Genomic DNA, 25184 nt, shown 5'->3' with positions numbered 1-25184 from the left:
GAAGCCAAAGCTAGTACCTAGTGGCTTACTTAGTGCATCTGTGTTGGGAGGGAACAGAGGACAGAGCCGGTGAGGAACTGGTAGAATATCCTGGCTGGGAGGAAGGCCACGGGGCAAGGAGAGTTAACATCAAGGAACTGATTGAGCTCACCAAGAACAGGCTAAACAGAGCACTGAGGAGGGAACTCTAGGGAACGGTGTGTACATTAGGGCCTGGAACAGAAGCAGCCACAAAAGAGTGTGAATGGCAGGGAGTTAGAACGAAAGCCAAGTTCGCAGAAGAAAGTAGAAAATTTCAAGACAAATGTGGCAATTAACGGTATCTTGCGGTGAGGTGGAAATCACTAGATTTGGGGTTGGTGGAATCAGTAGCTTCTGAGACAGTCATTTCCGTAGAGGTGCAGAGCTTGAGAAGGGGCACTAAGTGTAGGCTATTCTCTGTAGGAGCTTGTCAGAGAAAAGAAGGTGAGTGAGGTCAGGAGACAAGAGATAAAGAGACACAGAGAGAACGGAGAGAAATTCACTTAGGTAAAGGAAGGGTTGCCAAACTGGCGCACAGCTTGGGAACATACAGCTCCATTTAGTCAATTACTGTCTTCTTAGGGGATCCGAGGCAACCGTGCAAATTAGCATGTGTAGGCCAGCAAAAAAAACACACACACACAAGAACACTTGACAGATCTTCCAGAGCCTAATCTTTGGGACTGGGCTGGGATGGTTTGGATCCGCTTTCCTGAAGGTATCTTTAAGACAAGTGAGAAGGCGGCAGAACGGCCCTGCCAGGCCTGCAAGGCAAGCACGCTCGGTCTAAATAGAGAACAGAATAAGGCAAGCAGAACAAGATGTGCTCGATTAAGAGAAGGAAGAACTGAATGATCAAGAATAGAGAACGCAACACAACCGAGGGGAATGTTAGACATCTGGTCCAGATAATGCAGAATGGAAACCATACAGGACAACAGTAACCATGGGCAGGAGCCAGTTACGTTTTTTTAACCTCTTTGGGAAGTACAGGGGATGCATACTTTCATGTGCCACAACAGATTCTGTCATTGTTGCTGACTAAAGAAAAAAATAAAAACACAGCCGAAACCGGTTTGGCTCAGTGGATAGAGCCATCGGCCTGCGGACTGAAAGGTCCCAGGTTCGATTCCGGTCAAGGGCATGTACCTGGGTTGCGGGCACATCCCCAGTGGGGGGTGTGCAGGAGGCAGCTGATCGATGTTTCTCTCTCATCGATGATTCTAACTCTCTATCCTTCTCCCTTCCTCTCTGTACAAAATCAATAAAATATATTTTAAAAAATAATAATAAAAAAATAAAATAAAAACACAGATGAGGCTCTTTGCAAAAGGGATCTGGGCAGGACGTGGGAAGAAAAACCCTTTTTAAGAGAATATTCCCAAGTATTTCGGTAAAAAGGAAGTAGGACTGATTGGAGAGTTCAGGCTATCCTTCACTAGAATAAGCAATCCCTGGATAGATGACAGACGGCAGCTTGGAAGTATAAAATGCAGGTTTGAATAGACACGGATCATAGAGTCATCAACAAATGGAGAGCTGCAGCCATAAAAATGATTTGGATCGATTCACCAAATGCTTATTGAGCAACTTGTATATGAGCAGCCTGCAGATACGGTGCAGAGCAAGGTCAGTGCAGCTCCCCGTCCTTGCCAACCTTAGACCCTAGCAAATAAGAACTCTCAGGGAAGAGTTGATGAACACACACATGTGTTGATGAACACACACACACACACACACACACACACACGGTAAGAGGGTCTAAATGAGAAGAGGAAGAAATCAATCAGAAAAATCCCGGAGCTACACAGTCCACCTACTCAATAACCTCACAGAGATTGAAAACAAAGTCATTTAGCATTTAGATCACTTGTTAATTCTCATCTGACCCTGGCCCAAACCCACTGCTTGTCATTCTCCACATCGACAAGCATGTGAACCTGGGACCTCACACAAATGTCCCAGTTTCTCCTGTCTGGGTCATTTATACTTGGCAGGAGAGCACAGTGGCTAAGAGACTCGGCAGTCGCACTGCCTGGGTTCAAGTCCCGGCTGAGCCACTCGGAGCTGTGTGGCCTTGGGCAAGCTGCTGACTCGCTCTGTGCCCAGGTTCCTCACATGTAAAATGGGGTGATGATGGTACCTTCCTTGCGGGCTGCTGTGCAGTTTAAATGAGTTGATCTGTATAAAGTGCTTCGAACAGAGCCTGGTTCGGAGCTGGTACTCTGTAAGGATGAGCTGTTATCACTCTGCCTACCTGAAATCCTGTCTACATCCCTCTCCACTCATCCAAATCACTGTCTCTTAAAAAGCCAAGCCAAATATTTCACCTTCCACCCGGACGCTTATAAATTCAGTTCCAGCACACGTTTCGTGAGGGTCTGCCATGCCCAGCGTTCCAGTAAGAGCGGATGAATGAGACCCAGCCCTGCCCTGTGATCACAGCCGACAAGGGAAAATGGACAGACATTCCAACGATGATCATCACTGTAATTTGGCAAGAACTGTGACTGGCATTACCCTCTAAGTGTCCCGTACTGGGCTGCCTGGCTCTCCTGCCTCTCCAATTTGTACCAAGATATTCTGCAGCAAAGGTGTTTGCTTGGTGTTCCCTGAATTGTTTCACACACATATACTTTCACTTGTACAACCTGATATAAAGGAGCCCGTTCTGGGCCCGGGCCTTCTAATTCTATCCCCCCATCCACTCCACCCCAACAACCACCCTCTACCTACAGGTATTTAGCAACTGCCTACTAATTTGTGGTTGGTCAGGACGTTTAAGCTTCTCTAGCAGAAAATTCCATCAGTAGTAACAAAAATAATAAAAGTGAACGTTTACTGGGACTTTCCCACGTGCCAAGTACTAGATCAAGTGTTTTAGATGCTTCACAGAATCCTCCCAACAGCCCTAAGAGGAGGTATTATCATTACCCCACTTTGCAGTGGAGGAAACTGACATGCAAAGAGGCCCCCGTGGAGCAAGGAAGAGGCACCGGAAACTGGTTCTCCAAGAATCCGGGGAAGCAATATGGCAGCCATTCTTCATTCTCCCCAGTGTTTGGATGGCTGGCTCCAAAACGACATTTCAGATCCACCCAAAAGGAAAGGGGAAGCCCTGAGCCAAAAGAAAGAGTAAGCCCCTTCCTAAACAGACAATGGCCTCCCACAGAGTCCAGTCCCTCTGGGATCCTAATGCTCCTCTTCAATTCCCAACTTCTCTAGCAGCATGCAACGGGCCTGTGCAAAACTAACAAACTATAAAACCAACTGGCTTTTTCCTTCGCGAGTGGATGCTGAAGGTTTGCAGAGATGCACTGATCCAGCAAGAACTTCAACAAGGCAGTGCCTCCAATCTCGGAGGAAGGAGAAGGGCCCTAAAGAAATGGACCCGTACTGACAGGGGAGGGGAGAGAGCCGGGACCCGCTTTATTTTGAAACCTTTAACACACTGATTTCCGTTAATACCCTACTGTTGTGAAATCCAAGCAAATAGAAGCTCACAGGAACCACCAGGCATGCAGAGCTTGGGGACTTGGTTTGGGTTATTGTTGATTAAAAAGAAAAAGGGGATACTTACCCACTCTCCAGCACTAACCAACTTTGCCATAATCCCACCCCAAAGACAACCCAACTAATTCTGTAGCCTCTCTCCTACTCCCTCCAACTCAAGCTGCAAGGAACTCCCACGAAGACTCAGACAGAGAATGCTGAAATCAAGAGCTGTATTAAACCTTCAAAGAATGATGTGCTCAGTGGCTGGCTTAGAAGTAGTCTGGGGGCCCGAAAAGGGATCCTAACAAACAGTCGTGACAATTAAAGTCATCGCACTGCCAGTCTCCGTGAAAATTCCTCATTCATTCAGCCCCACCTCTGAACATTTCATTCAATTCACTGGCAGCAGACCTGGGGTCAATTTACCCAGCGCAGTAGAGTAACATCTGCAATTTCCTCGGTGGTGTGAAGAGTGAGTAACAGCACAGGTAATCAATGTGTGTAAATAAAAACCTGTAATGCTGGAAACAGGGAGGGGAGGAGGAGAAACTCAGGAAGAAACACCAGGTCCCTGGTGGCGATGGTGGTACCCCCAGAAAATGCTTCCCCCGCCTCCAAATGAATTCTGTAAATACATATCAACAAACCTGCAGGGGATTCTAAGTAACTCTATCACTGAATCTCTTTTATTGCATTTCTAAATAATAACAATCCAATATGTCCAGGGTCACCTACATCCAACAGGTGGAGTGAATTCCTAAAATGATGTTATAGGTTTTACCTGTAGGGCTGCCCATGGCAGTATAGTCCGAAGGCAAGATCACATTAAGAGACATAAGATGAAAGAAGAATCTTTCTGATTCCAACCCTGAATTGGTATGGAAAAGGCAATGAAGTTTCCCCAAAGACAAATGAGAAATACAGCCTTTTATTTGCATGGGCTTTTTTTCTTTTAAGAGGATCTTATTAAGCATTCTGTTGGGGCATGAACAGAAGCTCATCCTATGCTCTAGAGATATAGTTTGAACTACCAAAGGTGAGATAGCGTATCTTCAGATACAGTGAGCAATATAAACACAATCTGGGGAAAAGGATCACGGGTAAATTAAATCAACAAATATCCGTCGAGGGCCTGGGCCTTAGCACTGAGATGCCCTGACAGAGAGCTCCCTTAACTGAGCTTTCGGTGAGAAACAGGAAGATGCAATTACGGTCTTCCTGAAAAATAAGCAATTAATCACACCCTGCTTCAGATTCATTGCTGTGTGCCTAAGATCCCCTCATATCATTCTGCCTTTGCCCTTAAAATCTAATTCCCTCGAGTCCTCTCTGGTTTTTCAGAACACGGATCAGCACCCTAAGCAAGCTTCATTCGGACCTGGCCAGCCCACTACTGACCAGCACGAGAGCTCTCCACACGCCTCCTTGCAGTCCCATTTGTGACCTTCAGTATGCTGCATGTGTCAAGGTTAAGCTGCCCAGGAGCCATGCATCCTTCAGTATCGGGCCTCCACGTCTGCCCTGGCTGTGATGCCAGTGCAAAACCTCGCAGCCCTGCTGGGCCATTTCAAATGCGAGGGCACATTCAACAGCTAGTTCGCTTTCTGCCTCTCCTCCCATCATCAGATCCCTTTGGGGTTGCTGAGCAAATTTAGACAGAAAGGCACAGCCAACACTTACCAAAATCCAACCCCAAATTTTAAACCCAGCACCCAGGCAGGGAGGAAAGAAGGACCACTTCAGTACCTTTCTAAATAAAAATCTGTCTCAAAGTCAATCGCAGCCCTCAACCCTATCTCATGTCAAGTGCCCAATTCCCCACAATAGTCTGAAATCTTTTCAGGAACATTACTGTCAAAATAGCACCCAAGGGGAGACACCATCCAAGAACCAACATGATATCACTTCAAATTGATGTCTAAGCTACAAGCACAACGAATCAGGAATGAATGCTGCCAAGGAGAAAATCAAATTCTGCTCGTCTCCTAAGTGGGCAGCAACTAACTACCCAACATTACCCTGAGAGCCTCCAAGTGAGGAGCCAGGGCCGGTCCAAGAACTGCCTGGGAACTCCCGCCTCTGAACACAGACTGTCATCAGATCATGAGAACGAAGCGAGACACTGAGCTCCTGCATCCACAGAGGCTACTGCATTTTAGACAGATTCCAGGAGGCGGAACCCAGACCCTCCTGTCCCAAGTGCCACGCTAATGCGTTTTCCATTAGCTTTTTAAAAAATGAAGAAAGACTTCTCATGTCAAGAGGTTTACAGTAATAGTACACTTCCATTTTCTAGTCTCCTGGTCTCTTTGGTTTTTCCCCTGTGAAGCCCGGTTCTGGGAATCAGTGACTCGCTGCATCACACTCCCTCCCTCCCGGTGGCTCATGGTAGCGGGCTTTCTCTGGCTGCCAGAGCTCTGCCAGCGCCCTGATCTTCAGCAGACTTCGAGCGGAGCCGAGCACAGCTCTGTGAGAGCTCCGGCACAGCCACTTGAAGCTCTGATAACTAAACCCATCAGGAACCCTGAGACACAGTTTTTAGGTTTTTTGCAGTACAGCCAAGATAGCAACCTCCATCTACCCGCCTGAGAGATGGAGACCTAGGTGGACAGATACATAGATGGACAGCTCATCGTAACCCTGCACATTTCTCCTCCCACCACAGATCTGCACTGCTAGATATTTCCCACTATCTCCTCCCTCTAAAGAAGACCAAAGACTAGAAAACTAACCCAAAGTACCCAATTGACAATTATGATGCTGCAGACAGGAAGAGGTACCTTAAACACAGCAAAATGAAAATATTAACAGTCAACCCCTCCCAAGCCCAAACAGGTAAATTGCTTTCCCAATGCAGGCTGGTTAACAGCTTCCCCCCACCACACTCCCGCCACCCGACCACCACCACCTTGGGGCTCTGTAGGTCTTGCATCAATGCAGATCCCTTAGAAAGTCAAATTCTCACTTACTCAGATCTACCAAGAATCCCCAGTGCCTTGCTATATGAAAACCCCACAAACGGCAGTTCTTCGCCCGAGAAGCCTGAGGGGTTCAGCTGGCACGGAGAGGATGAAACCCACGAATTCTTCTCTGGTTCATCAAAATTGGAGGTGTCATCATCAGACTTGAGGGTGGGAACGAAGGGGGGAGGAGCTGGTTAAAGAAAAACAAGAAGAAGGTGGGGAGAGAGAGAAATTCAGCCAGATTGCACACTGTTGCGGAGAAAATCCTCCGACTCCCTCAGCGTTTGCGATGGCACTGCAGCGCCTGCTTTCAATCTAGCTTGCACAGGCAGCCCCTGCCTGGGCTCGGCTCTTACAGCAACAAGAGATTAACCCCTTCTCTGCCAACATGGCCACCCACCCGCAGACAGGCTGCCTTCCCTGCTGGGATAAACTGAAGGATAAACTCAAACAGGTCACTTGATGGAAAGAAAGCACTTGGGGAACTCATGTGAGGAGCCGCTCGTTGCTGGTATTTCCAGAGAGCTACACAGAGCATCAGCGGGTGGTGCCAGCATGCCCGATGACCTAAACCTATTCATTTCCTCTTCCAGACAGGTCTGCATTATTAATATTTAGTGCTATTCGTTGAAATAAGGTTGAAATAAGATGGAATTTCTGTTTTGTGGATTAGCCGGAATCAGAGGGAGGAACAGGGAAGAGGATTTGGGAGGTATGTAACTCCTGTTAGGATAGCACTGCAGTCTAGCTCATTCATATCCAGATGAGTACACACGGAGCTCTTATTAATCACTTTTTTTTAGTTCATTTTCCCTTCTCCCCAGCTCAAGCATGCCCCCTCCACAAATCCACCGCAGTTTAATCAGCATAATGAAACACGAGCCAAATAAAGTTCTTCCCCATGATTTACAGCACCCCTGCGCAGACGGATGCACCGAAGGACATCGGCGTCCTACCTCGTTAAGGCATGACTCCCGGCTAGGGGCATCTCACATCTTTCTCCACTCGCTGCAGACCTACTCAACTCTCTGGAAGTCAGGGAGGTGGAAACTCATCCATCCGTCACCAGGGGGCTGCCCATGGTGGTGGGCTCCCGGGGGTGCAGCCGGCCAGAAGCGTTACCATGGCTGCAGCCTGAAGCGTCTGAGGCAGCCTGGCCCAGAGAGTTGGCGAGCTGGGCATCACATCCCCCGCAGTGCAGGCTTCATGCTCCCCACTCCGTGCGAGCTCTGGCTGTAACCCCACCTGGCCGCCTGCGTGGCAGGGGCCAATGCTGATCTGAGTGACAGGGCAGCATGAGTCACTGCCGGAGTTGGCTACAGCGCCCCCTAGGACAGTTGTCACAGCCCTTCACAGTCCAGACTTCTTGTTTAACTCCTTGTTTCCTGGACAAAGCCGCGCGCCAGATCTGAGCAGCAGTCTGTTTTCTATTTACAGGCTCAAAAGACTCTGGCTGTTTCCAAAGTTCCCCAGCGACAACAACATCTGCAGCATCACTGGGAAGTAAATGGAGCGGGGAAGGGATGTGGAGGGCGGAGGAGAGGAAGGGGGTCTGGCTGCCCCCAGGAAGTGCAAAAGAGCATTCTCAGAGCTTCAGGTGCACTGAGAGGAGGTGGGAGATTGGAAATGTAAAATGTGCACTGCCAGGAAATTATTTAACACCTCCAAGCTCTCAAGAGAATTTAAATGTTCTCTGTCAGTATCAGAATCTACTAGCTTAATACTTTAAAAAATTAGCTGATGGGGAAAAAATTACATTGAATGCCTCAGCCTACATCCCATGCCTACTTCCATCAACACAGCCTCAAATCCAATCTGATTTCAATTACCCAATACCTTTTTTTAAGCAAAAAAAATTTTTAATGAAACTACATCTCATAAAAATCACAGAGTTTTCCATTCTAAAATAAGGAAACTCAGATAAAGACAAGAAATGTATGAAGAGAGATTTGCAGATGATAATAGCATGGGAGCATCGTGGTTATGGCACCTACTTTGTGATCTGACTGAGTGGATTCAAGCTTTACCACGTAACAGCTCTGTGACCTTGGGAAAGTTACTTAACCTCTCTGAGCCTTACTTTCAATACAGAGATAACTTCCTCAAAGGGCAGCTGGGAGTTTTAAGTGAGAAGAATCTGTATAAAGTGCCTGTACAGTTCTCAACACACAGTAAGCACTCCATGAAGACTGCCTACTATACTACTGTTGCTCATATGAAATACATGTTTACGACAGATGCTGCAGTTACTGAAGTCCAGTGCGATACAGCAGAATCTATGTTGAATATTCTTCTTTCCTGCACACGACACCAACATACTCATGCGGATGTTTGTGCTAATCATTTAATTATATCATTTAATTCCTAACAGAAGTTTAATACCCTTTACACTATATCCTAATCCAGCGGTGGCCAACCTTTCGGACCTCACGGACCACCAGTGGTCCATGGACCACCAGTTGGCGACCGCTGTCCTAATCTATCTTTAGGAGACTAAAATAGAATTTCACTTCTGAATGAAGAGTATGATTAATATAGGGGTAGAAGCCCCCCTCTGTGAAATAATTATGATTTAGAAATTCCATACTATAAAATAAGAGTCCTCTTTAAAACCCCATCATGCTCAAAGGTAGCCCATCTGGTCAAGATTAAAAAAAGGGCCAGATAAGCTGCAATAAAAAGAAGTCAACATGAAATATACCAGCTGATAACGGGTGAGATATTCAGAAGAAAAGATTAAAAGCCAGGGATGTAAGCCTCCAGACAGGTAGTCAATTGAGTGCAACAGGAAACTCTGAAAAGAAGAGGCTCTAAGAATCACATGTGGGCGGGAAAAGAGCCACTGTCTCAGGTCAAAGAGAAGTGGGGAAACTGGAAAGAAAGGGATGAGGATGCTCACCCTTGACCAGAGCCCTTTAGGGGGAAAGAAATAAGGGTGGCTACTCACACTGTAAACCTGGGTAGAGTGTCTGCGTTTACAGTATCCTGAATGGTGTGGGAACTACAAGGCAAGAAATGAACATCAATACTGGTCCAAGATCGCTGAGTCCTTAGGGTACTCACAGACACAAGTGGAGAATAACTTGTAGGGACACTCTCACAACCCAGGACACACACACACACACACAACCCTACTGCAAATGAGTTCACAATAAAAAAGTAAAAACAATCAACTACACATAACAAGGGAAAAAAGACCATCCAAACGATCATGATGGAGCATGAACAGATATAAGAAATGGGAAAATTTGCCCTCCAAAAACTGCAGATAAAAGATCAGTCTAAAATGGACCATAAAAAATTAGTAATTTATTATCGGGTAAATGAGTAGAAATTCTAATAAAAGAACAAAATGCTTTGAAAAAAGGACCAAGCACATTTGAAAGGAAGCAAGTGAAACTTATAAAAATGAAAAGTATTATTACTGAATTTAAAGCTAAACATTTATTGGATGCATTAAATAAAAGATTAGACACAGCTGAAGAGGAAATTAGTGAACTGGCAGTTAGATCTAAAGACATCACATAGACTTACGCTTCCAAAGTGTAACCTGTAGGCTGGCAACATCAGCATCGCCGGGGAGTTAGTTAGAAATGCAGAAGCCCAGGCCCTGCCCCATGCCCAGGGAATCAGAAGCTGCATTCTAACAAGATATGCAGGTGATTCACGAGCACGCTACAGTTAGAAACATCCTCCTAATGAATATAACACAGACAGAGAAGACATGAGAGATCAAAGGACAGAGAATGACAAGGTTCAATACACATCTAACTGCAGCACCAGATAGAGTGAGCAGCAAACAATCAAAATCTAGATGCCATATTTTAAAAGGATTATATAAAATTTGGCCAAGTCTAAAGACCACCAAGTATGTGACCACATCTATCTTAGGGAACTAATTCTCCTTTTTCTCGTACATTATGGAAAATGACATTATTGACACATTATGGAAAATCATTATTTGATCCTAATAAACTGTAATATTTTTTGCTTTAAAAAAGGTAGTAAGCCCTGGCTGAATGACTCAGTCCCATACACCAGAAGGTTGTAGGTTTGATCCCCGGTCGGGGAGCATACAGGAAAACAACCAATCAATGTTTCTCTCTCACATCTCTCCCTCTCTCCCTCCCACCTCTCTCTACCTCTCTCCAGCCCCCACTCTCTAAAATCAATAAGCACGTCCTCAGGTGAGGATTTTTTTTAAAGTATTTATAGGTCATTGGATCTGTATCTATGTTGATGGAGTCTGAGAACATAGCATCTGCTAAGAACATAGTAGGTGCACAATAAATACTTACTGAACAGACATATAATTAAATGACTAGAAAATACCTCTTGCAAAGAGAGCACGTAACCTAATACAGGCTGCGAGGAAGTTACTTGATGTTTGAGTTAAATAAAGAGGCTCTAAGGACTCTTTATTTAAGGTGGAGATTGTTCTGTCTGAAAAATATGTTAATGAGTGCCTATATTATTTTCTGATACAGTATTACAAAATCATCATCTCCCCCACCACACTCGATAATGACAACTAAGAAATCACATATTAAGATATATTTTTCATTGGCAAAAGCCACTAAGAAAAAAATAGAAAAATACGTTTTCCTACATATTTTTAAATAAATCAGCCTGTGCTTGAGGTCACATCAGGGCACTTTCTCCTTGGTGGCAGGGGCTATCCAAATAAGTTCTGCAGGGTTGTTTTTACCCGCCGGTTATATAAGATAGATGGCAAAACAAGGCTTTCAGAAACAAAGAGCTATTTTAAGAACTATAGTTAATCTCTTTCCTATAAATTCTCTCTTTTTTTTAAGTCCTGACATTCATTAGAAGCTTTGAGGGGGAAAAAATTTATTGCCTTCAAAAGTATTCAAAACATAGCCCTGGCCAGTTTGGCTAAGTGGTTAGAACGTTGGCCCTCGAACTGAAGGGTCGTGGGTTCAATTCCAGTCCAGGGGATGTACCTCATTGCAGGCTCAATCCCCAGCCCTGGTAGGGGCATGTGCAGTAGGCAACCAATCAATTTGCCTCTCTCACATCAATGTTTCTCTCTCTCTGTCTCTCTCCCTCCCTTCCACTCTCTCTAAAAATCAATAGAAAAATATCCCTGAGTGAAGATTAACAAAAAAACACACAAAAGATTTTCTAATTTTGTTGCTATGTCTATCACCTGCTTCCCCCCCTGGAACACCAGCTCCATGAGGGAAAGGCTGTGCTGTGTTCACCACGGCACACCTCACACCTCCAGCAGTACCTGGCTGTCCTTGTTCCATGTTTACTATCTGGTTTGAAGGAAGGAAGGAATAATAAGAGCCTTAGATGTGGGATAATTTCTTAGACCTAATGGATTATTTCATGCAATATGCCACTTTCAGAGACCCAATTTAGTCATGAAGAATTGACACATAAAATCTATATATATAAAGAGGTAATATGCAAATTAGCCAGGACGCATTAAGGCATCACCACTGGCTCAGGAGAAGGCTGCATCATGACCGGCTCAGGAGGAGCTGCGCACACTGATGAGGGGAGAGGACTGCGTGCCGCCCCCAGCCCCAGCGACCGCGGGGAGGCTGGGGCTGGCGGCGGGCCAGAGCGGACACACACCAGGGGGGCCTCTGTGTGTGAGCTGCAGAGGAAACACCTTCCCTGACCGCTCATTGGCTAAGCTCCCTGTACGCCGCCACTCACAGTATTCTAGGTAACTTGGGTAATAAGAATCCAAGAAGGCGATCTAGGGTTTTTCCACCACACTCCTGGAGGAAAAAGCAAAGGTCTGCTGCTGGAGGGACTAAGAAACGTCATATCCTGCCCTAGCCAGTTTGGCTCAGTGGATAGAGCCTCGGCCTGCTGACAGCAGTGTCTGGGTTCAATTCTGATCAAGGGCATGTACCTAGGTTGCAGGCTCCTCCCTGGCCGGGGCCCAGGTCAGGGCTCATGCAGGAGGCAACCAATCGAAGTGTCCCTCTCACATTGATGTTTCTCTCTGTCTTTCCCTCTCTCTTCCCCGCTCTCTAAAAATCAATGGAAACATATCCTCAGGTGAGGAAGGAAGGAAGGAAGGAAGGAAGGAAGGAAGGAAGGAAGGAAGGAAGGAAGAAAGAAAGAAAGAAAGAAAGAAAGAAAGAAAGAAAGAAAGAAAGAAAGAAAGAAAGGTCATATCCTATGAAAGACACATCTTGAAAATGCCTAAAGAAAGTTGTCATTTTTTCGTGGTGAAGGAACTGGAGTCCGTGTTGATGAAAACACCTTGGCGGCTGCGGCAGCCAGCAGTGGCAGCAGTAGTGGGGTGATGGGGGTGGCGCCTTCCCCTGATCAGCCCGGTCACTTCCCGCAGAGGGAGGCCAGACTGCGGCTTAGGCCCTGAGGGCTCCCGGACTGTGAGAGGGGGCAGACTGGGCTGAGGGAACCCCCACCCCAGTGCACGAATTTCATGCACCAGGCCTCTAGTATGTAAATAAAAACACCTGAGCCTAAATACAGCTCATAAAACTCCTATGACTTTTAATCATAACTGTGGGTCACAGACATTGGTGCTGAGTTGTGTGTGGCAGAGGTAGAAGATGAATAACAGCCAACACAGTGTCATAAAGGACAATGGCACATAAATAAATATAATGAATCAGGACTGTGCCTGAAACATAGTAGGCATTCAATAATATTAAATCAAAAACAATTGCAACTTTATTCTATCTACCATGATGTCCTACACCTTAAAAAGGCACTACTTAGCCCAGGCTGGGTAGCTCAGTTGTTTAGAGCATCACCCCGGTACGCCAAGGTCATGGGTTCAATCCCCAGTCAGGGCACATACAAGAATCAATCAATGAATGCATAAATAAGTGGAACAACAAGTCAATGTTTCTCTCTCTCTCCCCTCTCCCTTCTTCTCTCTCTAAAATCAATCAATCAATAAAAATTAAAAAACAACAACTACTTAGCCTGGCCATGTGTCTCAGTGGTTGAGCGTCCACCTATAAACCAGGAAGTCACTGTTCGATTCCCGGTCGGGGCACATGCCCAGGTTGCGAGCTCAATCCCCAGTAGGGGACGTGCAAGAGGCAGCCAATCAATAATTCTCTCTCATCATTGATGTTTCTACTCTCTTTCCCTCCCTTTTCCTCTCTGAAATCAATAAAAATATATTTTAAAAAACACTACTTAACTAAGTAGTTGCTATGTTCAAACCTATAAGGAAGACTACAAAAAAATAAGCTATCTTTCAGTTCCTTAAAATCTGAGGGGCCACTGGGATTGCACTTACCCGTGTTAAAAACACAGAACTGCAAAATAAGTGGAAAGGAAGCAATTTCTATGGTTTAGAGGTCAGGATATAGGTGAGAATAGTCAAGAATACATCAGTGGAGTGAGAGCGAGTTTTGAAGACGGGGATACAGGAAGTTTTGTGTGTTCCTGAAGGGAAGTGTCATGGAGGTGAATGAATCTCAAGAGTTGGTTAAAAGGTGTCTTCGTGGCTGAAGTGCGGGGAAGAGTGCTACTTTAGATAAGCCACAGAGCGGCAGCCCAAGAGGCTATGGGTAATGAGGCTGCAAAGTACGTGAAAGTGAAATCTTGGCTGCACCTCGAAAGGGGGAATCCTGGGTTGGACTGACAGGAGGGATTATTAGAGAGAGTCTTAGAGTGCTGCGTTGGTGTCAATTCCTGCGACTGATATGATCGTTTCAGTAGTGATAGTGGGAAGAGGTCGACGCCAGAAACCTCTAAAGGACAAGTCTACAATATCAACATGACAATTCTATCCAAAGGAAGTGATAACAGAAACAGACACGATGTGGGTTAACAGGAAACAAGCTATAGAGAAAAATGGCAAAATGTAACAACTGATGCAAGCGCAATATTTGTTATCATTTTAAAAATACCAATGACCAGCTCTAATTCCAAGAGAAAAGGGTTACAATAGAAAGAGCAAGCTAACCCAATATCAGAGGTCTCATGAGAATGAGCCAAGAGAATAAGTCAGGGGATAGGCAAATAGAGCTAATTACTAAATACACAGAAGTAGCGGAGCCCATGAGAACAGGTTATATTCCTTACAGCCTCCAGGTGGGAGGCGATCAGATATGATTCATCCAAATGATACATTGTATAAGTTATTCAAAAAGAAGGCAAATCATAACCAGTTTCCAATAGAGTTAAGTAAATTAAAAGTTTTCCCATCTCTTTACTTCCCAAAAGAGTCATAAAAAGACTTTAGGTAGGGCAATGTTGATTTGGCTGGTGATTTTCACAATGTAGCTTCAAAGTAAACAAATAAGGAAGTTAGAGTTACTGGACTATGCTTTCGTCAATCCATCCCACGGTGCTAGGGTCTGGCTGCCAGCTGCTGAGGAGAGCTCCTATCTGGTGGCAAAGAAGAGATCTCAGTGGGGTTGTGAGCTCTGTCTGAAACTCACCGTTCTCAAAAGCCATGTCCCTAAAGGCTACTTAATAGCACTTTCTTGGGTAACAACTTACGCTTTCCCACAGAATTGTACTGTCAGAGATCCTTTCTCTCAATTCTGACGCACTTGAAGCAGATTTCGAGCCTCTTAGTTTTGCTGTTTTCCCCTTCCCTCTCAATGTAGGTGCTCAGGGACCTGTGGCACATCTGCATAGGCTAGAAAGCACTCAAAAGACAGCCCAGTTCACACTGCAGCTGGGCATTTCTCTGCAAAGTGGGGTCTGGATATATCCAGTTTGGGACCCAGGTGGAAGCCCCAGACTTTACTTAAACAAAAGCAAATGAGCCGGTTCATCGGCTTCCACTCCCTAGAACCTGCTTGCCCTCAATCTCAACGACTGAATTACTTACACCCAAGAACACACTGGATTTGATTCATTCTTTGCTGCCCTCAAGACTCTGTAGTATCCTTTCCTCCAACACGTTCAAACTTTATTTTTAAATGTTTGCTATGAAAACTTTCACATGCTCAGTAGTAGTAAGGTAGAAAAATGAATTCCCATGTGTCCATCACCTTCCACAGCTAGCAACTCCCAATCTCATTGCATCTCACCCACCCCTACCTTGTTTGCATCCTATCATTTTTCCCATTATTACTGCAGGAGATATCTCTAACCCAGGGCTTCTCAGCTGTTTTGTTGTAGGGGCTGCCAGGTGTATTATAGGTTACCAGTATCCACAACCTAGACCCACTAATGCCAATAGCACCTCCAGTCATGACAACCAGAAATTCCTCCAGACATGTCTAAATGTCCCCTGGAGGGCAAAGCTGCCCTCAATTGAGAACCACTGCTCTAATACAAAAGGACTTAAACACACACACACACAATACTGTCACACACCAAAGTTAATAGCAACTCTTTAACATTCTCTAATACCATGTTTGTGTTAGACTTTCTCCAATTGTCCCCAAACCGTTTCTTTATAGTTGGTTAGTTTGAAGCAGGATCCAACCAAGATTCATACACTGATTCAGTTGGTGTACCACCTAATCTATACCATTTAATGCTATTTATTGGTTTAAGAAACTGGATCGCATGTCCCTATAAAATTTCCCACATTCTGGACTTGGTTGGTTATATTCTTGTGACTCATTAAACATGTTTTCTGTCCTGCATGTCTCCTATAAACTGGCAGTTAAATCCTGGACCTTCCATATATTCATATTCAATTCTTTTGGCAAGAATACTCCCCAGGGTGTGTTGGCTACGTACTAGTACATGATATTAGAGGGCACACAATGTCTGCTTGTTTCCCTTCTTGTGACCCAATGAATAGGGTTCCAATGATATCAGCCTGATCCCTCCACCATTAAGGTCCCTCCAATCTTTCCATTAATGGTCACTGATGACCACTGCCTACAGCCATTATTTCATTAAGGGCTACAAAATGGTGGTTTCCCAACTGTGTCATTCCTTCTGCATTTATTACCACATCAACAATTTGGTTACCCTAGAACCGTGGTCAGCAAACTGCGGCTCACGAGCCACATGCGGCTCTTTGGCCCCTTGAGTATGGCTCTTCCACAAAATACCACGGCCTGGGCGAGTCTATTTTGAAGAAGTGGCGTTAGAAGTTTAAGTTTAAAAAATTTGGCTCTCAAAAGAAATTTCAATCATTGTACTGTTGATATTTGGCTCAGTTGACTAATGAGTTTGCTGACCACTGCCCTAGAAGTTAGTTCGAATAGGGAGGCAAGATAAATGCTTGGGTCTTTCCCTATATTTAGGAACATTCAGAGTAATAAGTTGGAGGGTGGGGGCCCTCAGCCATGGCCAGAAGTAACCAATAAGATTTCTTTTTTAGTTATTGGTGTGAACACATGAATTTTTATATAGTTGATGTCTTCACTGCAGTCTTTTCAATGCTTATATTGTCCCACCTTAGTACAGAGAAGCCCCTCTACTAGATATTCTTGCCAAAAAAAGGTCAAATCAGAATCCATTTTAGTTTTTGGAGCTGCCTTCCAGTTTACAGGGCCTGGAAGAGCAAATACAAAACCACCACCACCACCATCATCCCCTGCTGAGAAAGCAGAGACAAAGTGGGGATGTTCTAAAGACAATGACCTAACTTCATCAAGTCAATGACTTGGGAGAAAATTTTTTTTAATGTAAGCCCATCTCCATAGCTGACTATACTCCAAGATATGAGTGACTTTACATCCACTTGGCGTGTTGGCAAGATGTGGAGAAACTAGATTTCTCATACATTGTCAGGAAGAATATAAAATGGCACAATCACTATAAAAAACTTTGGCACTTTCTTAAAAAGTTAAACATACATCTATGATCCATCCATTCTACTCCTGGGCATTTGTCCAAGACAAATGAATGCATATGTCCATAGATTTGTACACAAGTACTCATAGAAGTTATATTTCAAATAGCCAAAAACTAGAAACAACCCAAATGTCTATCAGCAGATGAATGGATAACCAATTGTGGTATATCCATACAATGAACTACTACTTAGCAATAAAATGAAATAATGATACATCCTACCATGTGGATGAATCTCAGAATAATTATGTTGAATGAAAGAAGCCAGATAAAAGATATGTTGGGGGTGATGGACATGTTCATTATCTTGAGGGTGGTGATGGTTTCACAGGTGTATATATACACCAAACTTAAGCGCACACTTACAATGCATGTATTTACTGTACACCTATTCTTCCCCAGTAAAGCTGTCTCCGACCATTGGGAAGGGAGAATATTTTGTCCCCAATTCTCTCCTGGTCTAAGGAGCTTCCACCCAGGCTCCTTCACCCCATGAGGTAGGCGTGTAGAATAAACACATCTAGTCTTGCCCTTTAACTCACTCCTCCCCCAAGGAAGGCGGCCTGGGACATTCAGGCTATGTTTTAGTGGCGCACAGGGTTGCTGCGAAAACAAGAACCAGGCTTAGCACTTCCTGTTTCACTGCCTATGTCCAGATGCGGCAGGCACTCAACCAAGTGACCACGCTTGTCCTCCGTATTTCCACCAGGCCCACTGCAGCAAGGCCTTCCTGGCCACGAGGGAAGGCCTCCCATCCTTCTCTGTTCAATAGGGTGGGTGAACTGAACAGACCCTTACATCGAAGGTTACTGAGCACCTGCCTTGCCACGAATGAAGTGGACATTTTCGTCCCTATCTGGCTACCAGTTCTTTGTGTGTGTCCTTTGTTAGTCAGAATTTTGAGGGACAGAAGGGTGGGTCTTAGAACCCGAGGTGTCAATGCTATACCTTTCCTTTCTCTCAGCAGGGAGCAACAGAGTTGGCCATACTTTTCTCTAAAGTGAGACACTGAAAATCATTGCCAAACTTTCAGTCATGAACAACCTGGACCTCCTAGTCTTTGTCCCAGGCTTTAATCTCTTTGACTCCTGCCAACTGCCCTCTTTAATTCTATCCAAACATCGCCCTCTGAATATGCACGTAAATGCAAGCACCACACTTCACAGAGCTGACTAGGAAGTTGGCTGCTGAATAGAGTCCCAGATGTTTAATATAATGTTGAATCTTTAGCCAAATCATTTCCATGATTGCTTGGTTGTGGAAGGTTTTCTGGCAAGTGAGAATTTAAGGGCTATGGATTCCAATTTATGGGCTTTCTCTACAAACCTATTTCCTGTTTCCCGTGTTCTCCCAAGAAAGGCACTAATTACCTCATTTAGAGTTGATTTGCTGAACTGGAATTTAGCATTGCATTGCTGGCTTACACTGAGAGGCACTACAGGAAGCATCATGGGGAAGGCCCAGGGCATGTGTTGGAGGGATGTGGTCCACCATGTCACCAGGGGTCTCATTTATGGGAAGTTCCTCAAGGCGCAGCATTCAGAAAATCCAGTCTTTTCTGAGCAAACCTTCTGGGTCTCTTTCTCGTGGGACTGAGGCTCGTGGGACTGTTCATAATACTTTCTGCTTTGGCCACTAAAAGGCTGAGAGCACCAAATCTATCTTGTAGCAACTTGACAGAAACTTGTTTGTTTTCACCTTTGACCCTGATTTTATTTCCTTACCTGGTATTTCCACCACCCAGATTTCTACATTTGTTTTGTTCCTTCTAATACTGCAATTATAGCTGAAATAAGCTTGTTTCAACTTACCTTGGAATAAATTGAAATATTACATATGTTTAACATCTGGATGTAGCTTCTAGAATGAAATCCTATCATTCTAATTCATAAGCATTTAACTCTTTTTAGTCTATTTTCTCTTGTCAATGACTTACTCTCTAAAAAAAGAACAGCCCTCAAGAGACACATCAATATCCACCTGTACATCCCATAAGACTGTAAGAGCTACTGACATGTCTTCATTATTCCTTTTTTATGTTTTAGCAGGTGGTCCAGGAAGTTGTGCTTCTGCCATCACAACTATAGCATCCCCCCTCTTTCTACCCTCCTTATACCAGTCCCCCAAACAGCTCCTTTTCCTCCCTTCCTCCTGCCCCTGAAGTGACTGGGCGGGTGTCTGACAGGGAGATACATTTAAGGGGCCACCCAAGGCTAACAGAGAAGTACATCTACCACCGTCCTCAAACTAGTTCACAAACAACACATGGCCGGAAGCCTGCTCAAATGATAGGAGATCTTTAAAAGGCTCAAAACACACACACACACACACACACACACACACACACACACACACACTACACGCCATTGAAAGAATGCTATCTGAAAAACAACACTAAAATAAATAACTGAAATATTCATATTAAACCATAAGGGGCTTTTCATTTGAGAAGAAAGTACCGCTCGTTTGAAATCATAGTCAGAGTGGCAAATTCAAAGGATAAACACAGTAGGGTTTTGCAAAGACTTTCCCCTCATTTATTCCAATGATGCAGGAAAATAACCTGACAATAAATACTCCTGAATTCTTGGGAGGCAGTATAATGATGCTGTTAAGAGTACAGGCTGTGCTGTCATTTATATTAACAGAAAATATTATGGAAAGTTATACAAAAATTTGGCAGTAGTGGTTCGCTTTAGGGAGAGGAACTGGATGTGTGGTGGGAAGGAGATGTTTTTCATTGTATAACCTTCCTTGACACTGGAATGTTTTACCAGGGACTATACAACTGCTCAAATAAATAAAAGCTAAGAGAGCTCAGAGTCAGGGAGATCTGATTTGACTTCTGCCACGGCCAAGGCCTGGCTCCATGTCCTTCACCAAGCGGCTTCATCTCTTCAGGCCTTAGTAGCCTCATCTGTACTGTGGGACTAATAATTGTACCTGCCTCACAGAGGTTTGGGGAGAAGTAAATGAAACAATAACATGCATAAAGTATTTTGCAGAGCCCTTAGCACATAGTAGGTACTCAATAAATGGCATGGCAGTATAATACATGCATAAAAAAGTATTAATGATGAAAAACTTAATCCATCCTTAATTAAAGGTAAATATAAAACGACAGTAAGCTGGGGTGTGGGAAGGCATAAAAATGCCTTTTTACAACCATTTGCTATCAGCAGGTGGAGATTAAGTTAAACCACCATCTTGAAAGACATGAAGGATATAAAGCCCATCTGAGGGAAAACTTTCAATTCCTCAAAGCAGAGCCTAAAATTTGGTATTTCTAAGCACCCCATCCACCCATCGACGTTCTTAGCCTAAAAGCAGTTTCCCTTTAGCCTGAGCCCAGAGCACAAAACTAGGAAGACTCCACAAACATGAACAAGAAACTCAGATCTAACTTTCTCCTCTTGCCAAGCTTCACAAACGCTAATATGCACAGGAATCTGTAGCTTCGGCCTAGCAGGTGGGGCGTGAGTCTCTGCATCTCTAACAAGCTCCCAGGTGATGCTGACGCTGCTGGTCCATGGCCCACACGCTGCACAGCAAGGTCCCACTGACCCCGGATACCGGCTCCCCTGCTTGTCAGCCAACAGCAATCTTGAGGGATTCCGATTACTGTGATACTCTCTCCTGGTAACAACTGGTCGATTCTTTTAAATCAATGATTCTGAACTGGGGGGACTTTGTCCCCAAGGGACCCTGGACAATATCCTAAGATATTTTTGGTTGTCACAACTGCAGGGATGACCTCTATGGGCAAAGGCCAAAGGTGCTGCTAAACATGCTACAATTCACACACCAGCCCCCACAACAAAGAATTACCTGGTCCCAAATGTCAATAGTGCCCAGGTTGAGAAGTCCTGTTCTAAATAAACAGAAACATGAATCCAGTCCTCTCAATTCATCTCAAGACTATAAACCCGATTTTAGAAGTAGGTCATTGATCCAACATGGATTGTCCTTTCCCAGGCTAAATCTGAGGTGTGGGAAGGGTAAGAGATTAGCAGAAAGAACAGAATGCTATACACAGAGAAGGGGTCACTGGGTCATGGTCTACATTTTGTTTAAAATCAAGCACTGGTGGTTCAGTAAGCCAGAGGTGACCAACTAAGCATTTTAACAGAACCATAGCTCTATCTAAGCAAAGGATCTAACGCTTAGACTATAAGCTCCATGAAGGCAGGGTCATATCCAAATTTACTCACCTATAGAGCTACAGCACCCAATGTAGCACTTAGACATTGTAGGTACTCAAATATCATGATGAGTCTTATACATCCAAAAATTACTGCAATCCTATATAATAAAAGGCTAATATGCAAGTTGACCGAATGGCAGAACGACCGGTCGCTATGACGCGCACTGACCACCAGGGGGCAGACGCTCAACGCAGGAGCTGTTCCCTGGTGGTCAGTGCGCTCCCACAGGGGGAGCACCGCTCAGCCAGAAGCCAGGCTGGTGAGCACAGCAGCGGTGGCAGGAGCTTCTCCTGCCTCTGCAGCAGCACTAAGGATGTCTGACTGATGGCTCCCGGACTGCAAGAGGGCGCAGGCCGGGCTGAGGGACTGCCCCCCCACCCCGAGTGCATGAATTTTGTGCACCAGGCCTCTAGTTACAAATATGCGTAAACAGACACAGAGATTAAACCATCTATAGTGTGACATGGTTTATGATATCTCATCATTACAAATCACAATTATTTCTGCTAGGGCATGCATGGTATTATAGAAAGAGCATGGCTCTAGACCTCAACCCAAATCTGGCCCCTCTCACTCACTTGCTATATGACCTGGGATAAGTTACCACAATGTCCACATCTGTGAAATGGGTATAAAAATCCTTACCTCTGACAGAATTGTTTTAAAGTAATATGGTGTGATACACTTAAATACCTAGTAGTTGACTCAGAATAGGTGCCATTTCCTATCATACAGAGGGACCGGAGTAAAACACCCATAGTGCTTATTTCTACACACAACAATATGTAGAATTTCACCTGAGGCTAAGAAGAAATACACTGAGTGGCCAGATTATTATGATCTCTGAACGCATAATAATCTGGCCACTCAGTGTATATCCTATATAATAAAAGGCTAATATGTAAATTGTCTCGATCAGGAGTTCGACCAGCCGGCAGGCCGGCCAACCGCCTATGTCCCCTCCCGCTGGCCAGGCTGGCCGGACACCCCCTCCCATGCATGAATTCATGCACTGGGCCTCTAATATATATATATATATATATATATATATATATATATATATATATACACACACACACACACATACATACACACACACACACACACACACACACACACACACACACACACACTGAGTGGCCAGATTATTATGCGTTCAGAGATCATAATAATCTGGCCACTCAGTGTAGACTCCCTCTCTTTAAATCATTGATTTAAACCAAACGCTGTCATCCCTCAGGTTAAGTGAGCATCCACAGGATTATGACCTTGTGGCTTCACTATTCAGATAGCAAATAATGATCATCAGCAAAGAGAGAGAGAGAGAGAGAGAGAGAGAGAGAGAGAGAGAGAGAGAGAGAGAAACCTATCTGACAGGGGAATAACTCAGTATTCATCAGCAAGGGACCACCAGAGGCACTCCCAGATCAAAACAAAATGTACTCTCTGCTAACAAATGTTAAGGACCTGAAAACTCAGACTAATTAATTTTTCAAGGACTGTGCCTTCCTGAGAATGGTGAAAGAAAGGCAAATCAAAAGAAAAAGCCCATGTCATAAGCAACAGACAATACAAGTTCTCTAGAGCAATAGCCACAGATGTTCTAGGGAATAATCCATAATCGATACTCCCATTATGCATTTCTCAGTGTCAAGACTTGGTTGTCGTGGATGAGAGGGGCAGATGTGCTACTTGCACTGACATCACCATGCCTTTGGGGGGATATGTTCTAGAAGGTGTAACTGGAAGAGTTCACCAGACTGCTATGCTTCCCCACTGACAGGAGCAGGTGCACGATGCCAGGAAAGGCAGGTGCAACCCCAAAGGCATGAAAGAGGAGCTCGATTGGCTTCAGCTTTCCAGAGCCCAAAATCAGTGTGGGTACAACCAGACTCCTGACCAACACCTGAACATCACCAGAACTGCATAGCCCAAGAAACAGTACACTTAAGAGGCCCCAAACTAAAACTTGGAAAGCAGCCTTGAAATAATGATAATAATAAGCAGCTGAAAACCCAACCTTACATCTGATTATGTGAAGCTGGGGAGAAGCATCAGAGTAATGGGCACCTGGTGACCCATGAGTGTGGCAGTGACTCATCACAGAGGTTGCTTGCTGGGAGAATAAGCATTCCTGAGCTGGGTCAGAGTCCTGGTGGTGCCCATATCACCCCCCATGGGCAGGACTCGGGGGGACACAGATGCTCCATCTGACTTCAGTGTCAAAACCAAGACTTGTCCAAGTTTCTCTCAGAAGCCATTCCCAACTCTATCACTCATAAATTTGCCCAGACCCTTCTGAAACTGCATTTATATATCCAGCCAAGACCACTTCTTGAGATAATGAGTTTTAGAAGATTACCTGCTGTGTTAAGCAGTACTTCCGTTAGTTACAACAAGAAAAAAAAAGAATTAGGGGTGAAACAGCCGAGAGGTTAATGTTGCTTTCATCAAGGAACACTTTTGTGTGTGGAAAGTGGACTATTCAACAGTTTGGAATCACGAAGCATTTAAGCAGCAACCATGAACTTGGGGAACTTGATGACTTCAAGTGTATTGTTTGACGGAAGTCAATTAACATGTGCTTATGAAAACAAGGGCTGGACAAAGGCATAATTTCTGTTAGAGTTAGAACACAGCTCAAATCGTATGGAGTCCAGCAATGTTCTCAATCACAAAGCCCTGAGCTGACTGCAAATATGCAGGGATCAGAGGTTGGTGAAAGTAAGAAAATCTGCCAGGAGACGGTGAAATTAAACCATGGCTCTCTGCATGGACAGGGAGGCCACGGGACCTCCAGGAAAGGGCACCACCAATCCTCAGTGGGCAGAAAGATGCCACCCATCGGCTGAGCTACATTAGTTGATCTGATTAGTCCCAGCAACTACAAATACTCTAATTGCAAAATGGTACCCTGAATTCTGTTCCTGAAAAAGAAAGAAAACATGAGTGGGGACACTGGTGAAATAAGAAGCAAGTCTAAAGTTAATTAATAGCAATGCACCAATACTAATCTTAGTTTTGACCAATGTGGCATTGTTATGTAAGATGTTAACATTAGGGAAACTGGGAGTAGGGTATGCGGTAACTCTCTGTACTAGTTTTGCAACCTTCCTATAAATTTAATACTATTCCAAAGTAAAAAGTTTATTAAAATTAAAAGAAAAATTTTTGAAGCCACCATATTTTATGACTCTTCAGAGCCACTATACTGGGAGTTAGAAGTCAATAAAAACAATCAAGTTTTAAGAACCAGGATTCTGGGCAAAGGGCCTGAAAAGACATTTTTCTAAAGAAGACATACAAATGGCCAAGAGTTATATGAAAGTGCTTAACATCCTAATCATCAGGGAAATACAAATCAAAACCACCATGAGATATCACTTCATACCTTAGGTTGACTATTATAAAAAAGACAAGAGATAAGTATTGGCAAGGATTGAGCACTGTTGGTGGGAATGTAAATTGGTACAGCCACTATGGAAAACAGTATAGAGGTTGCTCAAAAGAACTAAAACTAGAACTACCATGAGACCCAGCCAGCCCTTTTTCGGTTATACAACCACGGAAAATTCAGTCAGTACCTCGAAGAGGTATCTGTGCTCCCATTTCATGGCAGCATTATTCCCAAGAGCAAAATATGGAAACAACCAGGTGTCCGTCAATGGATGAATTATATACATATATATATACATTATATATATCCTGCCATTAGCAACCTGGGTGAACTTGAGGGCACTGTGCTAATGGAAATAAG

The 25184-nt window shown here is 44.3% G+C and overlaps 1 protein-coding gene across 7 annotated transcripts in view; it reads right to left on the bottom strand.

Moving 5' to 3' along the window:
* CIT (citron rho-interacting serine/threonine kinase) overlaps positions 1-25184 on the bottom strand; it is a 164229-nt gene that overhangs the window by 95319 nt on the left and 43726 nt on the right. For all 7 annotated transcript variants that reach the window (XM_079763289.1, XM_079763293.1, XM_079763294.1 and 4 more), the window contains exon 10: positions 6486-6669. In XM_079763289.1, coding sequence (XP_079619415.1) covers positions 6486-6669 — 184 coding nt within the window. The remainder of the gene's footprint in view (positions 1-6485; positions 6670-25184) is intronic.

The sequence above is a fragment of the Cnephaeus nilssonii genome, assembly GCF_951640355.1.
Source record: "Cnephaeus nilssonii genome assembly, chromosome: 22".
In the NCBI taxonomy this organism is placed as follows: domain Eukaryota; kingdom Metazoa; phylum Chordata; class Mammalia; order Chiroptera; family Vespertilionidae; genus Cnephaeus; species Cnephaeus nilssonii.
Note: the sequence above shows the minus strand (reverse complement) of the source record. Positions and strands in the feature narration are given on the sequence as shown.